This window comes from Nycticebus coucang, chromosome 13, assembly GCF_027406575.1.
Source record: "Nycticebus coucang isolate mNycCou1 chromosome 13, mNycCou1.pri, whole genome shotgun sequence".
Taxonomy (NCBI): domain Eukaryota; kingdom Metazoa; phylum Chordata; class Mammalia; order Primates; family Lorisidae; genus Nycticebus; species Nycticebus coucang.
The window spans coordinates 7,470,598-7,490,755 of NC_069792.1; the positions used below are offsets into that span (position 1 = coordinate 7,470,598).

The 20,158-nt window shown below is 37.4% G+C and overlaps 2 protein-coding genes across 5 annotated transcripts in view; one reads left to right on the plus strand and one right to left on the minus strand.

Annotated features, from left to right (window-relative positions):
* Positions 1 to 10,435, minus strand: part of PLAG1 (PLAG1 zinc finger) — a 42,974-nt gene extending 32,539 nt beyond the window's left edge. The window contains exon 1 of one of the 2 annotated variants that reach the window (XM_053559361.1): positions 10,256 to 10,435. The gene's annotated coding sequence lies outside the window, so the exon portion shown is untranslated. The remainder of the gene's footprint in view (positions 1 to 10,255) is intronic. The other variant, XM_053559362.1, reaches the window with a different exon arrangement.
* Positions 10,436 to 10,900: 465 nt separating this feature from the next.
* CHCHD7 (coiled-coil-helix-coiled-coil-helix domain containing 7) lies at positions 10,901 to 16,121 on the plus strand. Of its 3 annotated transcripts, none has more exons than XM_053559365.1 (4): positions 10,901 to 10,971; positions 13,535 to 13,604; positions 15,096 to 15,194; positions 15,988 to 16,121. In XM_053559365.1, the coding sequence occupies exons 2-4, from the start codon at positions 13,551 to 13,553 to the stop codon at positions 16,090 to 16,092; spliced, it is 258 nt and encodes an 85-aa protein (XP_053415340.1). In that variant the 5' UTR covers positions 10,901 to 10,971; positions 13,535 to 13,550; the 3' UTR covers positions 16,093 to 16,121. The 3 variants fall into 3 exon arrangements, with proteins under 3 accessions (XP_053415340.1, XP_053415339.1, XP_053415338.1); XM_053559364.1 differs by lacking the exon at positions 10,901 to 10,971 and adding an exon at positions 10,983 to 11,429; XM_053559363.1 differs by lacking the exon at positions 10,901 to 10,971 and adding an exon at positions 13,762 to 13,841 and having other exon boundaries at positions 15,054 to 15,194.
* The last annotated feature ends 4,037 nt before the right edge of the window (positions 16,122 to 20,158 follow it).

The window sequence follows — 20,158 nt, forward strand, 5'->3', positions numbered from 1 at the left end:
CATAGTTCTCTGGAGGTGGGCACAGGCAAGAAACTTGGAGGCTGTAATTGTCACAAGATTTTAGACAAGTTCTTACAACTCTCATATTGTTTTATTTATCAAAATAAGTTTAGCAGATCTAATCTTAAATAATGGAAGAAAGCAGAAAAATTTTTACAACTTTTCTCTCGATTCAATAATTAATTACATTTCTCATGTCAATCAAGTATAAAAAAATGTGAAACTAGTATTTGTGTGTGTGGTGGGGGTGACATAAAGGGAAAGAGAGAGAATCTCTAAATCCCCCAAACCTAAGAAAATAATCACATGAATAATAACATGGAGATCCTGAAGTTGGAATTTTATAGTAATCAGGACAATATACTACATTAATTTCTTTTTACTTCTCCTAGGTGGAAGTTCATCAGTGATATTTTTGCCTAACATCTAAAATTAACCAAAGCATATTTTCAGGTATCATCATATAGAATTACATTGTTTATCAAATGAAGACTATTCAAAAATTAGGGGAAAAAAGTTTATTCTTTGTTCTGAAATCAGATAGCTTTGCTATATATTTGCATAAAGCAAAAATTAAAATTGTGCCTATTTAAGGTCCTCACTGCAAAACAAAGTTTAGGTTTATATTTTTAAAAATCTCCTTTAACTTAATAAGTTTATTACTTTTCCCCTAATTCCTTTTGTATAGCTGAAAAATAAGTAGACATATAGTACTTTCTAATTTGAGTTACTGTCAACATTATGCCTGAATTTTTAATTTTTGCAACAAATGTATTACTTTATAGATATATTACCTTTAATATGGATATAATTTAGGTTTGTGCTAGCATGTTAGTTTATAATAATTCTATGATCTGTCTATTCTAAAGATTTATGTATAAAAAAGTAACAGAATTTTGATTTCTGAAATTACTGCTTCTTGTATACACATTATCCCTGCACTTCCTGTCTCACAAGATTACTGTGAAAATTAAATGAGATAATATAGGTAAAAAGAAAAGACTGAGATCCAGTTAAAGTATTTATTTTATGGCTGAAGCATAGCATTAGTACTCAAAATATTTTGGGTGATATAATTTAAAAGTCATGTTGGCTAATGATTCAGGAGAAAATTCAACCAATCAAGTTAAGTTTCTTTTTCTTTTAAACAGAAACAGTCTATTTTTTGTGCTCATTTTTGGTTTTGTTTTTACTAGGAAAAACTTTTAACTAAAACTTGGCTAAAATTAAAATCTTGTAACATCTTTCATCTTTAAAGGATCATAACATCTGCTTTAATTTTGATCAATTTCAAGCTAGATTTAAAATACTAGTCCAATTCTACTTTATTTCAGAGAAATGATGGATGAAACAGATAAAGAGATTTACTTTAAAAATGTCCAAATTTCACCTTTGGATGTTGAATACCACACTTCGAACTGTGCAATAAAAAAAAAAATCTAGATTTAGTATAGCATTAAGCACAGAAGCAGAGCATACCACAATAGCTTCTATGTTAGTTTTAATACGTTTGCTCATTTTCCACAAGTGGTTTGGGATGTTACTGCTTGATGAAAAAGCACACGAAATTAGTACATGCGGTAGAGACACTGCCAAACACAGGGTGGCAGCACTGAGAACCAAACACACGCAGACAGCAAAGACACTGGGAAGGGCCAGTGGAGGCACACCAGTGTGCCTGAAACCTGATTAGGAAAACAACTTCTTAAGACATATGGGCATTTTGGTTTTAATTAGGAAATTCCTTTGAATTCTGGAAGAGGTAGCAGGCATTGTAGAAAAGTTATTGTGAGTCAGCCTCGGAATGTGATCAATTGCACCTCTTTCACAACAAATTGCTTTCTCTTCCTTTTTCTGCACTGACCAATAAAAGGTGACCTGGGTATGATTAAATTCAGGCATCACATCAGATCCAACGTTTAAGTAAAGCAGTTGTATCTCTGGTATATTTTTAAAAAAATAACCCAAGCTTTACTAAAAGTGCTCCAAGATAGGAATTTCTTTTAAGAATAACATGATCTTGGGAACAGGAATTCTCCTATTAAATAAAAGCAGTTATAGAGTTAAGAGTTCTAAAATAACTGTCTGATTACTAGCAATCTCACAAGAGCAATCATGGGATAGGAAGTGCAGGCATTAGGTTAAAATGTCCAAAAAGAAAGGCTTTTTAAGGAAAACTATCTGTAACAGTACTTGGAAAAAGTAAAATATCACTAAAAGTATTAAATTCTTGGCAATTAAAATTTTCAAGTACAATAGTCAACTGAGTAACTAGCACATTTCCCCCCACCATTTGTCTTTGAAAAACAACTAAAATAACTGAAGATATTATGATCTTTGAAGTAATTTTGGCCATGCTTTTGAAAAATAATATTTTTGTTAACTGTCAAAAGATGCTTAAGAACATCTATACACCGATTTATATGCATTAACTCTGTTTACAAACTTCAGGGCACACAAAATAGATTCACATACAAAAACAACTATTTCAATTAAAATTCCATGTATTTCAATAGCGAATCAAGTTATTCAGTTAAATTTTTACAGCCTTTATTATTCTATATCTAATTAAATTTATTATTTGATAATTTACTTTCATTTGGACTTGGGTAAACAATTATGGTAAAATATTTTACATATAGTATATTTTAAAATGTGATACATGCCAAGTTGTTGCTGAAAAATATTTCTTTTATATATTTTTTTAGTAGTAAACTGAAGTAAATTCCATCAAAAGCTGGACATGATACAGGTACTTCACACAGAGCATAGCTAAGACAGCTATCTGTCTGCGTGTTAGCTTTGAGGATGTTCAAGTTTTATGAAGCAAGAAAAAGAAAAGCGTAAAATGCCACTAACTCCTGTCTGCAGTGCCCTGTTCCCACCGGCACTTTCCTTCTTTGATACACTTTAAATAACCAGCAGGGCTGCTTCTGCTGCTCTTGGTATAATTAACCTATTTTATTATATGAATTCCAAGAGTGATTTTCAAAGACACTATTACTATTTTTAGAAGATAAACATAATCTAGATTGAAATTTTACTCAATTAAATTACCTCAGAGAATAGCAATTAGCGTAACACATGAAAAACATTTTCTCAGACTTATTTCGAAAACAATTTTAAAGGTACAGGAAAGTGGATGTATCCTATCACCAGATACCCTAGTCATATTAACATTTAGTTTTAAAGTTATAATAGATCTTACACAAATACATAAAATGAAAACTTTTTCATAAATTGCAAATAACAAATTTAGTTTTAAAGTAACAGAGCTAATTTCTCTTCATTGGAATGCAATAATTAAGAGAAATTATGTTAGGAAATACAAAAAGTAGCCTGAGAAAGGAAATGTACTCTCATACAAAACAGTATTTCCACTCCATTGCCTAAAGTTGATAAAAATAAAACTTACTATAACTCTTTTAGAGTATTATGAAAAGTGTTGTGGGCTCTATGTAATACTAATACTAAGATAATACAAAAGAATAAAATTAAGTTACTGGGGAAAATCTGGCAGACTAAAATTTAACTGGTGCTACTTTGAACCTGCACACTTGAACTATCTTAAGCTTCCAGGTTCAATTTCCTAAATTTTTCTGATCAAGAACCATTAAATCAATAGTTATTAATGTATCTTCAAGGGAACAAAATTGATAACACTTTCTAATTTTGTCCTTTAGCTACAGGGGCTAACTTCCTCATTTTCTAATTGATTTCTAGTTTCACAGTCGCCAAAAGGTGTATTAAAGTTAAAGGTTTTAATGTCTAATTATTGATTAAAGAGATACGTATGTCTTTTTAAAGTCAGATGGCAGTCCTTTAATGGCAGTATTTATTCAGAGAATATTCTCATATTCAGAAATTAAAAGATAGCAACTTTGTATGGGTGCAATTCCAAAGGTGGGTGAGACAGTTACTCAAATACTTAAAGACTAAAAGTCTGAAATGAGGCTCTTTCCCTCAGAAAAGGCATAAGTGAAGACTCTGTAATGGCAATCATTTACAATTGGGAGAGGACTCATTACTGCCTTTTAAGAAAAGATGCCTCCTCTACTCTCAAAAGATTTTCCAATACTAAAGGCAAATTCTATTCCTGACCATAACACTCATAGGCTTAGACTCTCCTTTAGAAAATCAATTACTAATTAACAGAAGGGAAAAGAAAAATTCCTTTTATCAGCAGCATACACCTAAAAAACATTCCAGAAATTAAGAACTTTGTTGGTGAAATGTTATCTTTATCTTGTGAAAAGCTTTTTAAATGTTATCAAGTCTGTAAGAAATTATTTAAATTGTTCTAAGAAACTCCACAAAGCAAATTATTCTAAGAACGAGGTTTTAAAATTTGTATCAATAACTTAAAGGAAAGTTTAAGCTTTTTGATGAACAATGAAGAAAGCAATGTTCAGTAGTTTCTGAAATTCTCAGAACACTTCACATAGGTACACTTGTAAAACAATCTTTAACATCTTTTTTAAAAATAGCAAAAAATGATTTTTTCTTATTTTTTAAAAAGAATTCCAAATAACCACTACTAATTATTCTTAGAATTTAAATTAATTTAATCCAAATTGAAGAAGATAAGGAGGGGACTTATTTTTTAAAGGTTATTATAAAACCAGTAATTTGTATTAAAAATATTCTGATAGGTTCCCCCAATTATCACTCTCATTTTAAAAGTATATTTATAATTTTTACTTTGTAGTTGATTATTCTTAATTCATATAAGCTAAATTCTGAATGTATCATAATTGCTATTTTGTTCTGAAATTCTTATCTACCTAGTTCTTTACCATCAATTTTGCACATTTTGGTTCACACTGATGTTGTTGTTATATATTTTCAATCTTTAAAACTCTTTTTTTTAAAAGATACCCAAAAAACCATTTTTGTTTTCTAACACCTTCACATTTCTAGGTTTTCTATGTTTTTAGATTAGGAAAAGATTCCACTTTTTGAATGTAAGAAAATATTTTAAGCAAATTGTCTTATTAACCTAGGACATAACTGCCTACGTTTATTCATTCTACATATTCATATACATTTCTTAGGCAGTCATCTCAAACTCCCAAAACACACTGTGGTTAGTTTTAATTCCATGATCCAGCAGTAACTAACTCTGTTTATAAGATATCCAGGGACTTTTAAATACTAACAATTTTAATACAGTATCGATCACACCACCTCACTTTTCAAAAGTGATATTTCTGTTTTATAATTTTTTTAAATATTCTGACAAGTATTTATTTTAAAGAAGCAAAATCCTTACCAACAACAAACACCAATACATCCACAAAATCAGAAAACAAAACACTCAAGTGCCTTTGGTAGTAGCATATCATCAAATCCTGCCCAATACCACCTTGTAAAGAGGAGGCAGGGTCAACTGTATACACTGAGGAGAATGCAAACCACTGGCAGCAGGCTAATTGATTTAAAAGTAAAACTCATATTATGCTTCTGTAAAAATTTCTTCTAGCCTTTCATACACATATATTTATTTCTCCTAACTTCAAACATTAATAACTATACACCAATACTTTTATAAAATAATTAAAAATTTTCACTTAATTTCTCAAATTAAATTTTCAAATGAAATGTGCAATGAGATAAAAAAGTTGCTCTGATATAAAATGAACAGTATTAACAGTGGATTTCAGGTTTGGGAATTTCAAAAAATTTAGGTAATGAAATAAACACCAAAAGCAAAAAAATAGTTACCTCCAAAGTGTTCCTATGTTAAAATAGAAATAAATTCTCATGCATCAAATAAAATCACAGTTAACTTTAAAGTTCATCAATCCGATGTATCCTGCCCTCACATTTAACTTATTTGTAAATACTTTTCCATGGCTACCTAAACACTTAGTAATTGGTTAAATATGCTACCTATATTAATTCCTGTTAAAATTAAAGAAATTAAAATTCCTTTGTTTTTTAGAAGTGACTGATATACTTTGAAAGCATTCTATGTTTGAAAAAAGGCATTTATCAGGTTCTTAAAAGATTTAAAAATGGCTTAAGAGATGATTTACAGCTCTTTTACCTTCAACACATTCACTATTTTGGATTTTGTAGAACCAATTCACTTCTCTCCTTTTGAAACTCTTCCCTTACTCAACTAACGAAACAATCTGAGACGTTATCAATATAAATAGAAAAAATTTCTATTTATTTCTTATACATTTGCAAACACATACAAAAGACTAAGTATTCCAGGCAGTGTAAAAGTAAAGTTCCTCAGTAAAACTTTTTTCCCATAGGTGTATGAGTGTAACAGGTAATTTTCCACATATCCTAATTTTCCCAAGAATAGGATTCTAAATAAAATTTACTAAAATATTCCTAGATGAAATGATCATTTTGCTTATATAGCTTAAGAGGCAAATGATTACTAACACAAAGCATCAAAGATAGCTATAGATATGTATCTGGCTTTCCAAATCTCAGTTATGACAAGAGCATTACATTTAATTTAGGGAACAACAGTTTAATCCTCAGAAAGAAAAATTTGCAGAACACCAAACCAAAATGTATATAAGGATCATGTTAAAAATGAAGGAAACTCCCCACCCCCAGCTTTGTATAATATTAAAACACACACACACAAAAAAAATCCTTAAAATTTTAAGCTATATTGATAAAAGCAAATTCGCTAATTTATTTAGTTGTAAAATGCCTTATTTATTAAAATATTCTGGTTGTATAAAAATCCAGATACAAAAGTTTATCAGCAGTAAACCACAGTTATACATTATCTTCCACAGCAAAATTTTCTATAGAATTTCAAATAGCAAAATTAAGCATGTAAGTTTCAAATAAGAATCTTAATCTATGAGGTTTCTCTGATTCTAACTGAAATAGAGATTTTTAAGTACACAACATTACATTATTTCTATAAATTGGTATAATTTAATAGCAAACTTTAGACAAAGGACGTTTAACAGGTAGTATTTCTAAGGTAGCAAAAAGCTCAATACCATCAATTCAAATTAGATATTGCGTTGTACTCTTAAGATTCTCTGAGGAATACAAATTTTCTATTTGTGCACTCTGAGTGCATTTTCTAATACAGACAAGTAGCCAGTTGTGTAACACCCAAGCATGAACGAAGTTTTATACCATCCCATGTAAGAAAAAAAAATGACAATACCAGCACTTTTATTTAGGTTAACAATAAACCAATCATGTCTGAACAATCTGAATAACAAAATGACCTAAGTACAACTAGAAGAAATACTTTTCCTTCATTTTTTATAAAGACTGAATTTATTAATATTAGTATCTGGTTTGCCAAAGTGCAACTATTCGAAATCTAAAACTTATTTATTTTAAATGCATAGAATAATTCTGACTATTTGTAGTCAATGTAACTGTCTTGAGCCAAAACACAGTGAAAACGGAAGATAAACTTCCAAGTATTTTTAAGTATTACAGTATTCTGAATCCTCTGGACTGGAGATTATTTGGGGGGGAGTAGTTTCTCTTTTCCATTGATAGTTCAATCGATTTTGATTTATGTGTGGGTCACGGGATTAACTCACTTTTTAATGAGTTCTTAGAAAGTTGTAATTGCTTCCAAAATCAGAAACCACAAGATGATGTACTCAAACACTATGCCAACATAATGTTGTTATGGAGATATTTACAGAAAGGTGAAGAGAAGAGCTCAGTTGTCAACATACAATAGACTACAAATTAATTTGTAGAGTATGACAGGAAAAACAGTATAAGAAGTCTAAAAATTCAGCTCTCATTTTAATCCAGTTCTATAAAATCATAAAAGCAAAGAAAAATGGGGATTTATTTCAGAAACTCCATATGCCTGTGGAAAATGGAACATTAATTTCTACTCAAGATCAACCTTGTTCTCAGACTGGCTAACTACTTATACATTTTAAATTTTAAAAATACTGTGAAAATTGAAAACATAAGAGCCAATAGTAGTTTATGATCTGTAAACACTTTCTGTGTAATAACACAAATAAATTCAGCTGAGAAGATGCAAACTGATAGGTCTCAGGATTTTAAAGTCTTTTCATTTCAAAGGTGCAACACCACATGTATAGGATGGGCTTTAAAAATGGATATATACATAAACTTTTTCATGTTGGTGTGTGTGATTCCTCCCTCCAAAGAAATGCCTACTGCTTACAATGTTAAGAAATCTGTCTATAATTTTCAACCAGAAGCCCTCAACATACCTTAAACCAAACTGAATATTAGGTATTTTACAGCTTCTGCAAAATGGCTGTAAAATCACATTATGGGCATACACATCTCTTTGATCTCACTGCACAAAATTCATAACTGTTCAATAGTGCTATACCATCACACTACACACCTTAAACTATTTCCATTTTTCCAAAATTCCTTCCAAAATCAGCTTCCAAAGCAAAGCAATGTAACATGAAAAATTCCTGGGAGGGCTTGTTACACAAAAGAACAGATTGGAACAACTAATCTACACACATATCCATCTCCTGTGGAGCCTGTTTATCCCTCATCTCCCTCCATCACTCCTAAAGGTGGGTGCACTGGAATAATGGAAAGAGAAGGCTCTTCCATCACCACCCCCCCCAGCACCTCTGCTTTTGGTCCTCAGACAGTGATTCTGGGTAGGTGATGAAAACCATAAGAAAAGAGAAGCTGTCCCTTTAAAATGCCCTGCTCTGTCCCATATCCCACGTGGAACCAACATCAGCAGCACTTTCCCATTAACATCAATGTGATGCAAGAGGCACCATCCTTTTATATACATAAACCCTGAAAAGTTCAGCTTAACATTCTTTAGTAAGGACGAACAGGTGAAGCAAACGTGTCAGGAAGGGCGAAACCAAGCAACTCCCCACCCCTCCCCAAAAGGTACTCCAGTCTTGCACTCCAGTCTCTCTGTGCAACATCACCTCGCCACCCCTCCTCTGTAGAGCCCAGTTTAAAGAAAGGAGGGAGCCACTAACAAAACCTGAAGCATAAATGCGACGAAAATGCAATCTAAAGCCGGAAAGGTTTATTCTTCCAATCACACACATTAACTCTATTAAGAAAATGGCATCACTTCTTTTCCAACCAAAAAAACCCCGCAAAGATCATTAAAAAAGAGTCATAAAATAGCAAATATAGTGTTTACCTTATCTCAGATCAGTCCACATTACCCATAAGTTTAGTAGTTTCTGCACTTCCACCTCCCCCCTCCCTCCCCCTGCTTCGCTTGCATCGGATTTTCACGTTTTCTCATTGTCGGTTGAGTTATAAAAGGCTTTTGCCCTTCGAAAGTTTTAAAAAATAAATAAATATTAACTCCTTGGTCCCTGCAAAGTCAAAATGGACTTCAGGGGAAAGGCGGTACATACTTTTACCTTTAGCGAGAAAAGGGGGAGCATCCCGGATTTTTAGGGATTTTTTTGCGATTTTTAAAAAATTTTTATTTGGTTATATGCCTGAGTTCTCCCTCCATTTTGGTTGTTTATGATACTGACAACAAGCTGTCCCTGCTCTGTGCCGATCTCCTGCTTTCATTTAGCACCCCCTCCCCCTATCCCCCCTCGCAGCCACACACCCCGGGCTCACACCTCCCCGCAGACCCCGCACCCCGACCCCGACTCGCCCACCTGAGGAAAAGGCAAAAACAAATTCATTTCTCCAGAAAAGAAAAACCTCTTTTGAAAAAGGGGCAAAGTTACCCCAAGTCACTCAAAGTGCCCCCCAAATATTGCCGACTGCGGGTTTCCGCCAGGCCCTTTGGGAAGAGACCTTCCCCCGGGATGTTTTGGTGGAAAATGCGGAGAGTTTACTCTCAAAACTGAATTTATATTAATTTTTCCCTTATTTTTCGGGTCTCTAATGTCTTCCGCTCTCGCTGCTGCCGCTGCCGCTGTCACAATATTCACAGCACCAGAGAGGAGGAGGAGGAGGAGGAGGAGGAAAACTTTTCAAACTTTCCAGACCCTGAATAAAGGGTGTTTTTTTTTTTCCCACCGACCTCACCTTCGGGTCCCCAGCCGCATCGCCCCCTGCCCTGTCAGAAGCCACTTCAGGAGTCCTCGCAGCTCCACTTAATTATTTTATTTTATTTTTTATTATTATTTTTCTCTCTGGGGTCCTGAGCAGGGGCTGAGAGTAGCACAAACTTTTCCTCCTCCTGCCGCCGCCGCTGCTCCTCTGCCCCCTCAGCTAGTCCCATAATTTAAATAACCCTGATATTTCTCCCGCTAAACGCCTCTCCGCCGCCCGGGACCCCGGGAGAACTCACCGCGGGGCTTTAACATCCTCCCTCCGGCCCGTCCGCCGCCTTTACACCGCCCGCGGAATTTCTAATAATTTTTTTCTCATATTTCGGGCTGGACGCGGCGGGCCTGGAAATTGTTTCCTTACGCCTCTTTCCAGCAGCCATTGTAGTGTATGCGCTGCCCCTGCAGCCCAACTTGCAGCTGCCGCCGCCGCCGCCGCCGCCGCCGCCGACGTCGCGCCCACTGCCGCCTCCCCCGGCCTGCTCTGCCACCGCCCCCGCCTCCTGTTGGCCCGCCCCCCGCCCCCCGCCCGCCATTGGGCCCGCCTCCCAAGCGCGCTTTGCCCTGGGGCCTGCCACTAGGTGACGCCGCCGCTAGAAGAAGGCCAGACGATTGGTCATTCGTGCCGTCCGTCAAACCGAAGTGTTAAGAGGCGGGCTCCTGTGTGTGTGGGGGCGCGGCTGGGTGGGGAGAGGCGGGGCCACGGGCACCGCCCCGCCCACTCCTCCTTCCTCGGTCCTCCTTCCACCAGATGGGGCGGGGCGAGGCCCGCCCGCCCCTGACGCGCAGTGCCCTGCGCAGCTGTCAGTCTGGCAGCGGTGTGCGCCGATTGGGCGAGCGGCCGCCGGGGTGCGGGGGCAGCATGTTCGGATGCGCGGTACTTAAGGTCCTGCTTCGCAAGCCATTGACGTGTTTGGAGCTGGAGACTGCTTGGGCGCTGGCGAAGCAGCTGCCCGAGGTGAGTGGGCCCCCTCCCCTCCCTCCGCGGCGGCTGAAGGCAAAGCGGGAAAAGTCGGGCGCACCTGGGCTGCAACGGGGCCCGGATCCACTTCTGCTGCGTGGAGCCGCTCCTGTCAGGCTCCGCCGCAGCACGGGCCCTTCTTGACCTCCTCCACCGGCCATACGAGTCTGTTCCGGCTGGGGGCGAGGAAGGTGACCCCTGCCTCGTTCGGACACCACGAGATTGTCCTCCATCTTCCTGTTCTCCAGCCTTTGAAGCACAATCGCCTGTCCCCACCCCCAGTACCTCGCGTTTTCTCACCCCCTGCCTCTCTCGCACCGTCGCAGGGCAAAGCAAGGTGTGTCCACCTGTGCCCGCGGTTCAGGATTAGACGCTGACCGGCAGCATCGCGGAAGGCTGCGAGGCCTAGGATTCGCCTCTCTCCAGGTTCTCCTTCGATCTCCCCTCCCCCCTCGGTATGCCACCCTTAACTTCTTGTCCCTGCCCCTCTGGCCCCAGCAGTGGGTTAACGGCGTGGTGTGTGTCAGCTTCCCGGTTTAGCAGAGCCTTGGACCGGGTGTGGGATCCAACCGGCGTGTAGGCGTGGACGTGGTCAGTTACGTTCCCTTCCCACTTCCCTTTCTAAGCTGCTGAAAGAGTGGGGACATGAACCATTGGATGGGAAATGAAGAACTGCTTGACTAAGCAGTTTGCTCTGTGGAGTGGATTTTAGTGTTATTTCTCAAATGTACTGTGGTTGTAGCCCCTGCCTCAGATCTTTGGTTTTCTTTCTGGCTCTCCTCTGCTAGTGGTAGAATCTTGTAACATTTGTTCAGTATATTCAAAAAGTAAGTAGATAAGGCCTCTGTAACAGAGCATTGGATCTTGTCCTTCAGCCTGGCTCTTCACTGTAAATTGACATTTCCTCTTCATGTCTAGTTAATACATGAGGAATTCATGCAAAGGAGGGGACTTGTGTTTAGAATCCGGAAGGTAAAGGAAATGTCAATAAATTCAAGCAGCATGCCTGATCCGAGTATCTGTGTTGTTACCCTAGGTTTTGTTTTTCTAACTGATGATGATAACAAAGTACAGGGTAGAATATTTTAATGTAAGGCACGCAACTTGAATTTCAATATAAGTTTGTCTGCCTCTGATACTTGTTCACTGTTCACACATCATAGGACAGACATAAAAAAGAAAGCTGTGAATTTACCTAGTACTATCATCTCTCTTAGAAGAAGTCAAACTGGCAAAAAAATTAAGTTCGGGAGAGGAAGAAACTTTTATATAAAAATTGAACAACTGCTTGAATTTCCTTTTTGCCAACGTGTTTCTTTTGGCTGCATTTTATCAAGTATTGTTCAATGAAAATCATAAAAGAACATCTTGTTCTTTCCCATAAGAGAAGAAATTGGACTGGGTGATTCTGGTTGAGAATACCTCCACTGAATAGGATTTTACCAGGTTTGGTTGTTTTTCCTGAATATGCGTCATTTCTTTTTTCTGGCCTGAGCTGGGTTTGAACCTGTCACCTATGGCATATGGGGCCGTTGAGTTACTCCTTTGAGCCACAGGCGCCGCCCACGTCATTTCTATTAACATGACTCATTTTTCAGTGGTCTCTCCTTGAGCAAGGAATTCTTTCATACAAGAATTCTGACCTCTGTCTTGTTACACTGACCAATTTAATTCAGTCAGATTTTGTAGGTCACACTTAAACCATTAATCTTTTTAGGTAGAAGAATGATTACAATAGAACAGGATTCAGGAGTACAAGCTAGATCAGCTCCTTAATATTAGTTAAGAGCATTTAAAAATATTTGTGTGTGGTTCATCAATAGTATACCAATATGTTGAAACAAAAGTCACTTTGAAATAATTATTCCACTATTGAATTTTGAATTTTATCTTTTCCACAACATTCCTTTGAAGACAATAAGCATACCAATTTCAGTTAAATTCCGTTATAGAGAACAACTATATTCGGAGATGCAGTTGGCATACTGTTACCCAACTATATGACTTGACCTGGAATAACCAATCGGCTCTTTGGGAACTGTCATCTGGCTTTTTGAAATGTCAAGTAAACAATAAGTTGGCTTTTTGGCATATTGACTATCCTAGTATTGGCCACATAGTAGGCATTCGTGTACTTTAGTTGGTAAATACTTTTGCAAAATGTGGGCTGTCCTAAATTATTTCATTTTTATTTTGTATATTGATCAGTGTATAATAAGGAAGTAATTGTTAGAATGCACACTGTATTCTTAGTTTTTATTAGTACACTTAGTTGCTTTAACTTAAGAATAAAGTACAACTGAATTATAGTTGAACTGTCTTTCTTATTGGATATCATAATCAAATTTTTATAGGTGAATTTCAATATATGGCCTTTCTGTTGAAGCATGACAAGGAGAGGAAAAAAAAATTCCAAGTTTTTATTCTCACATGCAGAGGATACATGTTCCTCACCAAATGATTATTGTGCCAAAATTAAATTTTCAAGTACTTTTTGGGCTTTCGAGGTTTATTGATTTCTTGTCATTCATCGTATAACTCTTTTTTTCTCTATCGTCAGTAAGAAGACTGTTACGATGCCCATGGTAACTCGGAGGCTTAGAGATCCTGATGTAAATCCTTGCTTGTTGGTAGGCTGATTTGCTTTTAATTTTCATGAGTATTTTTATTTCTATATAAAAAAATATTGCTGGTTGGCATGTTATTTCACTAGAGTATTTTTAGATATTCATGATTTTGCTAACAAAGATTCATCTTTTAATTTCTTGTATTTGTATAATAAGCAAGTGTCTAGTTGTCGCTGTAAAACAAGATAAGCATGTGTAACACTGAGGAAAATCTTTAGTCCAAACATGGAAAATTGGAAGGTATGACATTTTTATATTGTCACTGAAATTTATTGTTTTAATAGCAATAATTTCATCGTGTCCTTGAGATAACCCGGCTGAGAACAACGAGCTGATAATAGAATTAGCCTGTTCAAAGCTGGAAGGTTTTCACAAAGGTGTCTCATCAACACAATATTTTGTTTTAATAACAAGCTTTTATTGGCATTTATTTGGTACAACTTGCAATACTTACTGTGGCTTTGCTGAACTTGAATAATGCATTCATTATATTGGTACTATGAAAATTACGCTCCATTATCTCATATACATTTTCCAATTCGCAGCCATTATCTCAGCATTAAATATTTGGTATAGAAATTTAGCTTTGTTCTGCATATTAGGTCAGTTTTCAAAAGCTACCTTTTTTTTGCAATTTTTGGCCAGGGCTGGGCCTGAACCCACCACCTCTGGCATATGGGGCTGGCGCTCTACTCCTTTGAGCCACAGGTGCCGCCCTCAACAGCTACCTTTAGTAAATAAATCTCTTTAGAAAATGTTCTTAGATCTGTCAAGCCATTGCCTACCTGTTTAGTGAAAGCTTTCCTTTAGATGACTCAGAGTTTTACCTATCACTTTGAAGTTAGTTATTCAATCTACTTTCAGTTCAAACAGCTTAAGTTTAATCCCCGGGTGGCACCTACCGTCCTTTTGAATGCATAGCCCTGTGTTGCTAACTTTTATTTTGAAGAGATATTAATGATGTCTCTTAAAATTTGCTTATGTAATAGTGTATTTACTTGTGTAATGAGTAAATGAAAGCCAAAAATTCATTGAGATGAATGGTGTTAATGTAGGTTGCCTTGTTGTACACCAGTTACTGGCAATTTGCTTAGAATCTTGAAACAAGCATTGCAATCAAACATTCAAGTACAAGTGAGGATTTGGAAAGGTGGGAGAGCTGTACTGGGAGTCGGGAAACAGGGTCTAGCTGCACAGCGGTGATTCTGGACATAATATACTCCGTCTCAGTTTCTTATTAAACAGTTACTGGATTAATTGATCTCAGTCAATGGTTTGGATCAGATGTTCAGAAAACTGGCTCAGATGAAAAGGGAGACATCTGTCTGAGCAGAGTGAGTTGGCAGGATTGTTTAGTTTTTGTTAGTGTCTACCCAATAAAATGAACAAAAGTGAACTATTTCACATTATTTGCTATGGGGGGAAGCAACTTCAGTTTTTTGTTTCTTTTAGACCTCATTCTACCTTTTAAATGATGCCTCTCATGTATTTAAGGAATCTGATGCTTCTACCAGATGTATGGATGAAAATAACTATGACCGGGAAAAGTGTTCCATTTACTTCTTGAAATACAAACACTGTCGGAAATTCTGGGTAAGCCTTGCTTGACTAGCTTTGTGTTAAAACCCATCTTAGGCTGAAACTGAGGCCTGAAATTAGTCAATACCCACAGTCGGTTCCCAGTGATGGCCATGGGGAAACTGAACCTTTCAACTTTATCCTGTGTGTATTCTTTTAGTTCTAAATCTTAAAGATCCTCAAGAGCTCTTGTTAGCAGCCTCACCCTACTCTAAGCTACAGGAATGCAATTTTGACATAGGTGGGTCTTTCTAGGTATGTAAGTATCTGTAGTATTATCACTATAGCCTGGCTATGAATTTAGTTTTCCTGGAGATGAACAGAACGTGTAATTTCCTCTGCTATAACATACCATGTTAGACTTCTATTTCTGCCTCCTCCTTTCCCTCTGCCATCATGGTAGTTACAATGGTCCCATTTCTCTTAAGATATTGGTATATAATTCCTGTTTCCCTGAGCACTGTGCCCAGCAATTTCCTTTCTCTTTGCTAAACGCACTGTTGGTTTCATTTAGCAATTATTTAGTGACACTTCTTAGTGGAATCTATATATTCTTGTGCTTTGTACTTGAGTAGTATATCCTCAACCCAATTACTATTAGTGTGTTCCTACGGGAATAACCACTTCTATTTAATTGTCAGTCGTTTGAAAACATTTATCTGCAGTCTATAATTAGGTTTTGGATTTTTTTTTTTAACTTGGTTTTTAGAATTTCCTTTTTGAGGAAGCAATAGCCAATTACTGGCAAATGACTAGCATTTAATACATGACTGATTTTGGTTTCTTCTTTTTTTATGCCTATACGCAGAATTCTATCATGGTCCAGAGAAGACAGGATGGAGTGAAGCCATCTATGCCTACAGCAGCAGAGAGGGACGAAATCTTGGGAGCAATGGGAAAGATGCCCTATTGAAGTTGCATTAAAATTGGTTATGTAACTTAGAAGCAGATGAATATTTTTAATAAATGATTGAGGTACTCTTTTAAGACTTTACAGGCCTCACCCATGCAGATCTGTGTTGTACAAGGAGAGATGGAGTTAAGTCAGCCGGTGTCCTGGGCACTTGCTCTCAGTGACAGGACGATGGTAGGCACTCCGGGCAGGGCTGCAGCACTGAGCCTACACGCCTTCCAGAGGTAAGGGAGCAGTAGGGGAGGCTCCGTCAGAGTTGAGCTTTTCTACTGGGTCTCAAAAGAAGAGTAAGATGTGAACAAGCCTGAATGGGGGCTGAGAGGAGGGCAGTCTTTCCACTAAAGGAAATGGTGGTAGCAATAATGCGATGGAAGGAAAGTTTGAATCATGCTTAAGAATAGCCTGTAGATCGTTTGATCTGGAGTGATGGGGCAAGACTGGAAAGGTAAGGTAAGTTGTGTGGTGGGCCTCACATCACAGGCCTATTCCTCAAACCCGTCTTACATAACTTTGTTTAAGTAAGGTTAGTACATTCACTAATGCAGAAGAACAGGGGGATGGGGAATGTGTTATCCAAAATAAATGGCCTGAAACAGAACTGGTTTTCTTTTATTTCTTTATTTAAGGGGCTTAGTTACAAAATTCTGTGACTAACATCCTTGAATAATGGATAGCCTTCTGAAGCCGTAATATCAGTCCTTGAGCTATATTAATGTGAAAAAGAGAAAATGATTCCCTCACAAGGTGTCCAACCTGTGACCGTAGGCCATCTACATGGTATTGAATATCATAAAAATTATGCACAAACCTTGTTTTGTTTTTGCTCAGCAGGTTTCTTTGGTGTTTGTGTATTTAATGTGTAGCCCCCAACAGTTCTTCCTCTAGAGTGTGAAAGGGAAGAAAAAAGGTTGGACACCACTGCTAGAAGTAGGATTTCTATTTGCAGGATGAGTTGAGCAAGGAAGGGTGTGGGGAGGGGGGGCTTCATCAGGTGAACTCAGCACTGGCATGAGACCAGAGCCTAACTTCACTTTATGACATAAAAACAAGGACAATATTCTATAGGATGACTGGGGGTAAATTGTGGGTAAATTTATCCTGTGCCAACTGTGTTTTAAAATGCAGCTCTATTTTATTCACAAAATAGTTTTATATAGACATGTTATTTAACAAAACAATGTGTACTTGAAAACAAGCTTCCTGTTCCTCCATTTTATCTGGTCCTAGATCATGAGTATTATTTATTTTATTTTTATTTTTTACAGAAACAGGGATCTTGCTTTGTTGCCCAGGCTGGTCTTAAACTCCTGGCCTCAAGTGATCCTCCTACCTTGGCCTCCCAAAGGGTTGGAATCTCAGGAGCGATCCACTGCACCCAGCCAAGAGTATTATCTTTTTTTTTTTTTTTTCACTTTGTCACCCTCAGTAGAGTGCGCTGGCGTCACAGCTTACAGCAACCTCCAGATCCTGGGCTTAGGAGATTCTCTTGCCTCAGCCTCCCAAGTAGCTGGGACTATAGGCACCCGCCTATTTTTTTTGTTGCAGGTTGGCCAGGGCCGGATATGAACCGGACACCCTTGGTATATGGGGCTAGGGCCCTATTCATGAGCCACAGGTGCTGCCCCCAAGAGTATTTATTATCTTAATGGCTGCTGACAGTAAACTATCTATGAGTCTAGAACCCAGCTCAGAAGTTTTTAAGCCTTACGACCTGAATTGTTAAATTGGTTTTATTTGAATAAAAAATGAATTATTTCAGAAATTCTTTTGATTTGTATAGATTGCTATAAATATGATGGATTAAAATAGGACTGAAAAGAATTAATATATAACCATGTGAAAACCGAATTCCTAACCCATGTTAGGAATTTTAATGTTATGTCTTTGAATGTACATACCAGTATCAACGTTTATCCTGTGACTAATTGTCCTCACATATCTCTTAAATTTTTTCTTTAAATAGAGTCTCACTGTGTCACCCATGTTGGAGTGCAGTGACAGGATTGAAGCTCATTGCAGCTCACAGCAGCCTCAAACTCCTAGGCTCAAGGGATCCTCCCTGGCTCAGCCTTCCCTGTAGCTGAGACTATAGGCAGAGGCACGTGCCACCACGCCTGGCTTTTCAAATGTTTTACTTATTTTAACCATCTTTGTTTCATTGCCTGCCTTACCACCAGGTATTCCTGCCCACTAGCTTCTGGGTGGAGGGTGATTTAGGTTCAAAGACTGTAGCTCACTGACCAGTGGCTGTGCAGGGAGTTGTAGATTTGGAGCTTCTGGGCTCAGACCAAGGGTTCAAGCTACCACCAAAGCCCAACTCTTAGGACTATGGCGCACAATAGTCCGCACAAACAGACTGGTCTTTTACTTGACTCTATAAAAAAACTTAAAAAAAAATAACAGCTTCATTGAGATGTAATTCATATACTATAGATACCTGTCTCATCTATTTAAAAGTGTGTGATTCAGTGATCTTTTGTGTATTCACAGGTTGCGCAGCCATGAGCCCTTTCCACTTTGTCCTCATAGCAACCCCCCAACACATGGGTAACACTAATCTACTTTCTGTTTATGTTATTGCCTATTCTGGACATTTATATAAATGGAATCATAATACATGGTCTTTTGTGACTGGCTTCTATCACTTAGCCTAATGTTTTCCAGTTCATTTACGTCATTGCACATATTAGTTCTCTATTCCTTTTTGCTGAAGAGCATTCCATTGTGTGTATATATCACACCTTATTTATCAGTTAATCCAGTGATGGTCATTTGGATTGTTCCCACTTTTTTTCTTTCTTTTTTTTTTTTTTGTTGCAGTTTGGCCGGGGCTGGGTTTGAACCCGCCACCCTCGGTATATGGGGCTGGCGCCCTACTCACTGAGCCACAGGCGCCGCCTGGATTGTTCCCACCTTTTGACTATTAAGAGTCATGCTGTTTCTTGAACACTTTGTAGAAGTTTTTATGTAGACATTCATTTCCCTTTGGACATACACCCAAGAATTGAATTGTTGGATCATATGGTAACTACGTTTAACCTTTTGCGAAATAAACAGTTTTCTAAGATTGATGCACTATTTTGCAGTCCCCACAGCAGGGTAGGAGAGTTCCAGTTTCTCCACATCCTTGCTAACACTTACCTGCCTTTGATTATAGCCATCCTAGTGGGTGTGGCTGCCGTCTCCTTTTGGTTTTGATTTGCCTTCTCCTAAGGGCTAAGGACGTTGAGCATGGTAACATGCACATCGCCCAGCACCTTGGCCGTTTGTACATGTGAATGGTCTTTGGAGAATTGTTTATTCAGATCCTTTGCCTGCTTTTCATTGGGTTACTTAATTATTGAATTGTAAACTACATACTAGATACAAGTCTCCTATCAGATACACGGTTTGTAAAACTTTTCTCTCATTCTGTGGCTTGTATTTTTATTTTATGGTGTACTTTGAAGCACAAATTGTGTGAAACTTTTGTTTCTACTTCATTTTTTATTTTGTTGCTTTTGGTGTCCTATCTAAGAAAGCATTGCTTAATCCAAGGTCACAAAGATTCGCACCTGTTTAGCTCTTACGTTTATGTCTGTTCTATTGAGTTAATTTTGGTGTATTGAGGTCAGAGCCCAACTTCATTCTTGTACATATGGCTGTCCAGTTAGCACTACTTACTGAAAAAGGCTTCTTTTCTCCAGTTGAATTATCTTGGCACCCATGTTGCAAATCTACAGATTATATTTGGGAGAGTTTATCTCTGGACTTGCAACTCTATTCCATTGATCTATACGTATCTATTCTTAGGTCAGCACCACACTGTCTTAATTTCTGTAGCTTTGTAGTAATGGCAACGCTCTCTGAGGATTGGTGTCTGTGATTTTTCTATGAAGTGCTTCTTTTTTTTGGTTTTATTTTGTTTTAATTATTTTTATTTTTAAATTTCAGAGTATTACAGGGATACACACATTTTGGTTACATAATTTGCTTTGGTACTTTGTAAGTCATAGTTGTAAGTGTGACTACCCCTCTGACTTGATTTCCTTTGAGTTTTACTTCCTTATATGCACATAAATGTTAA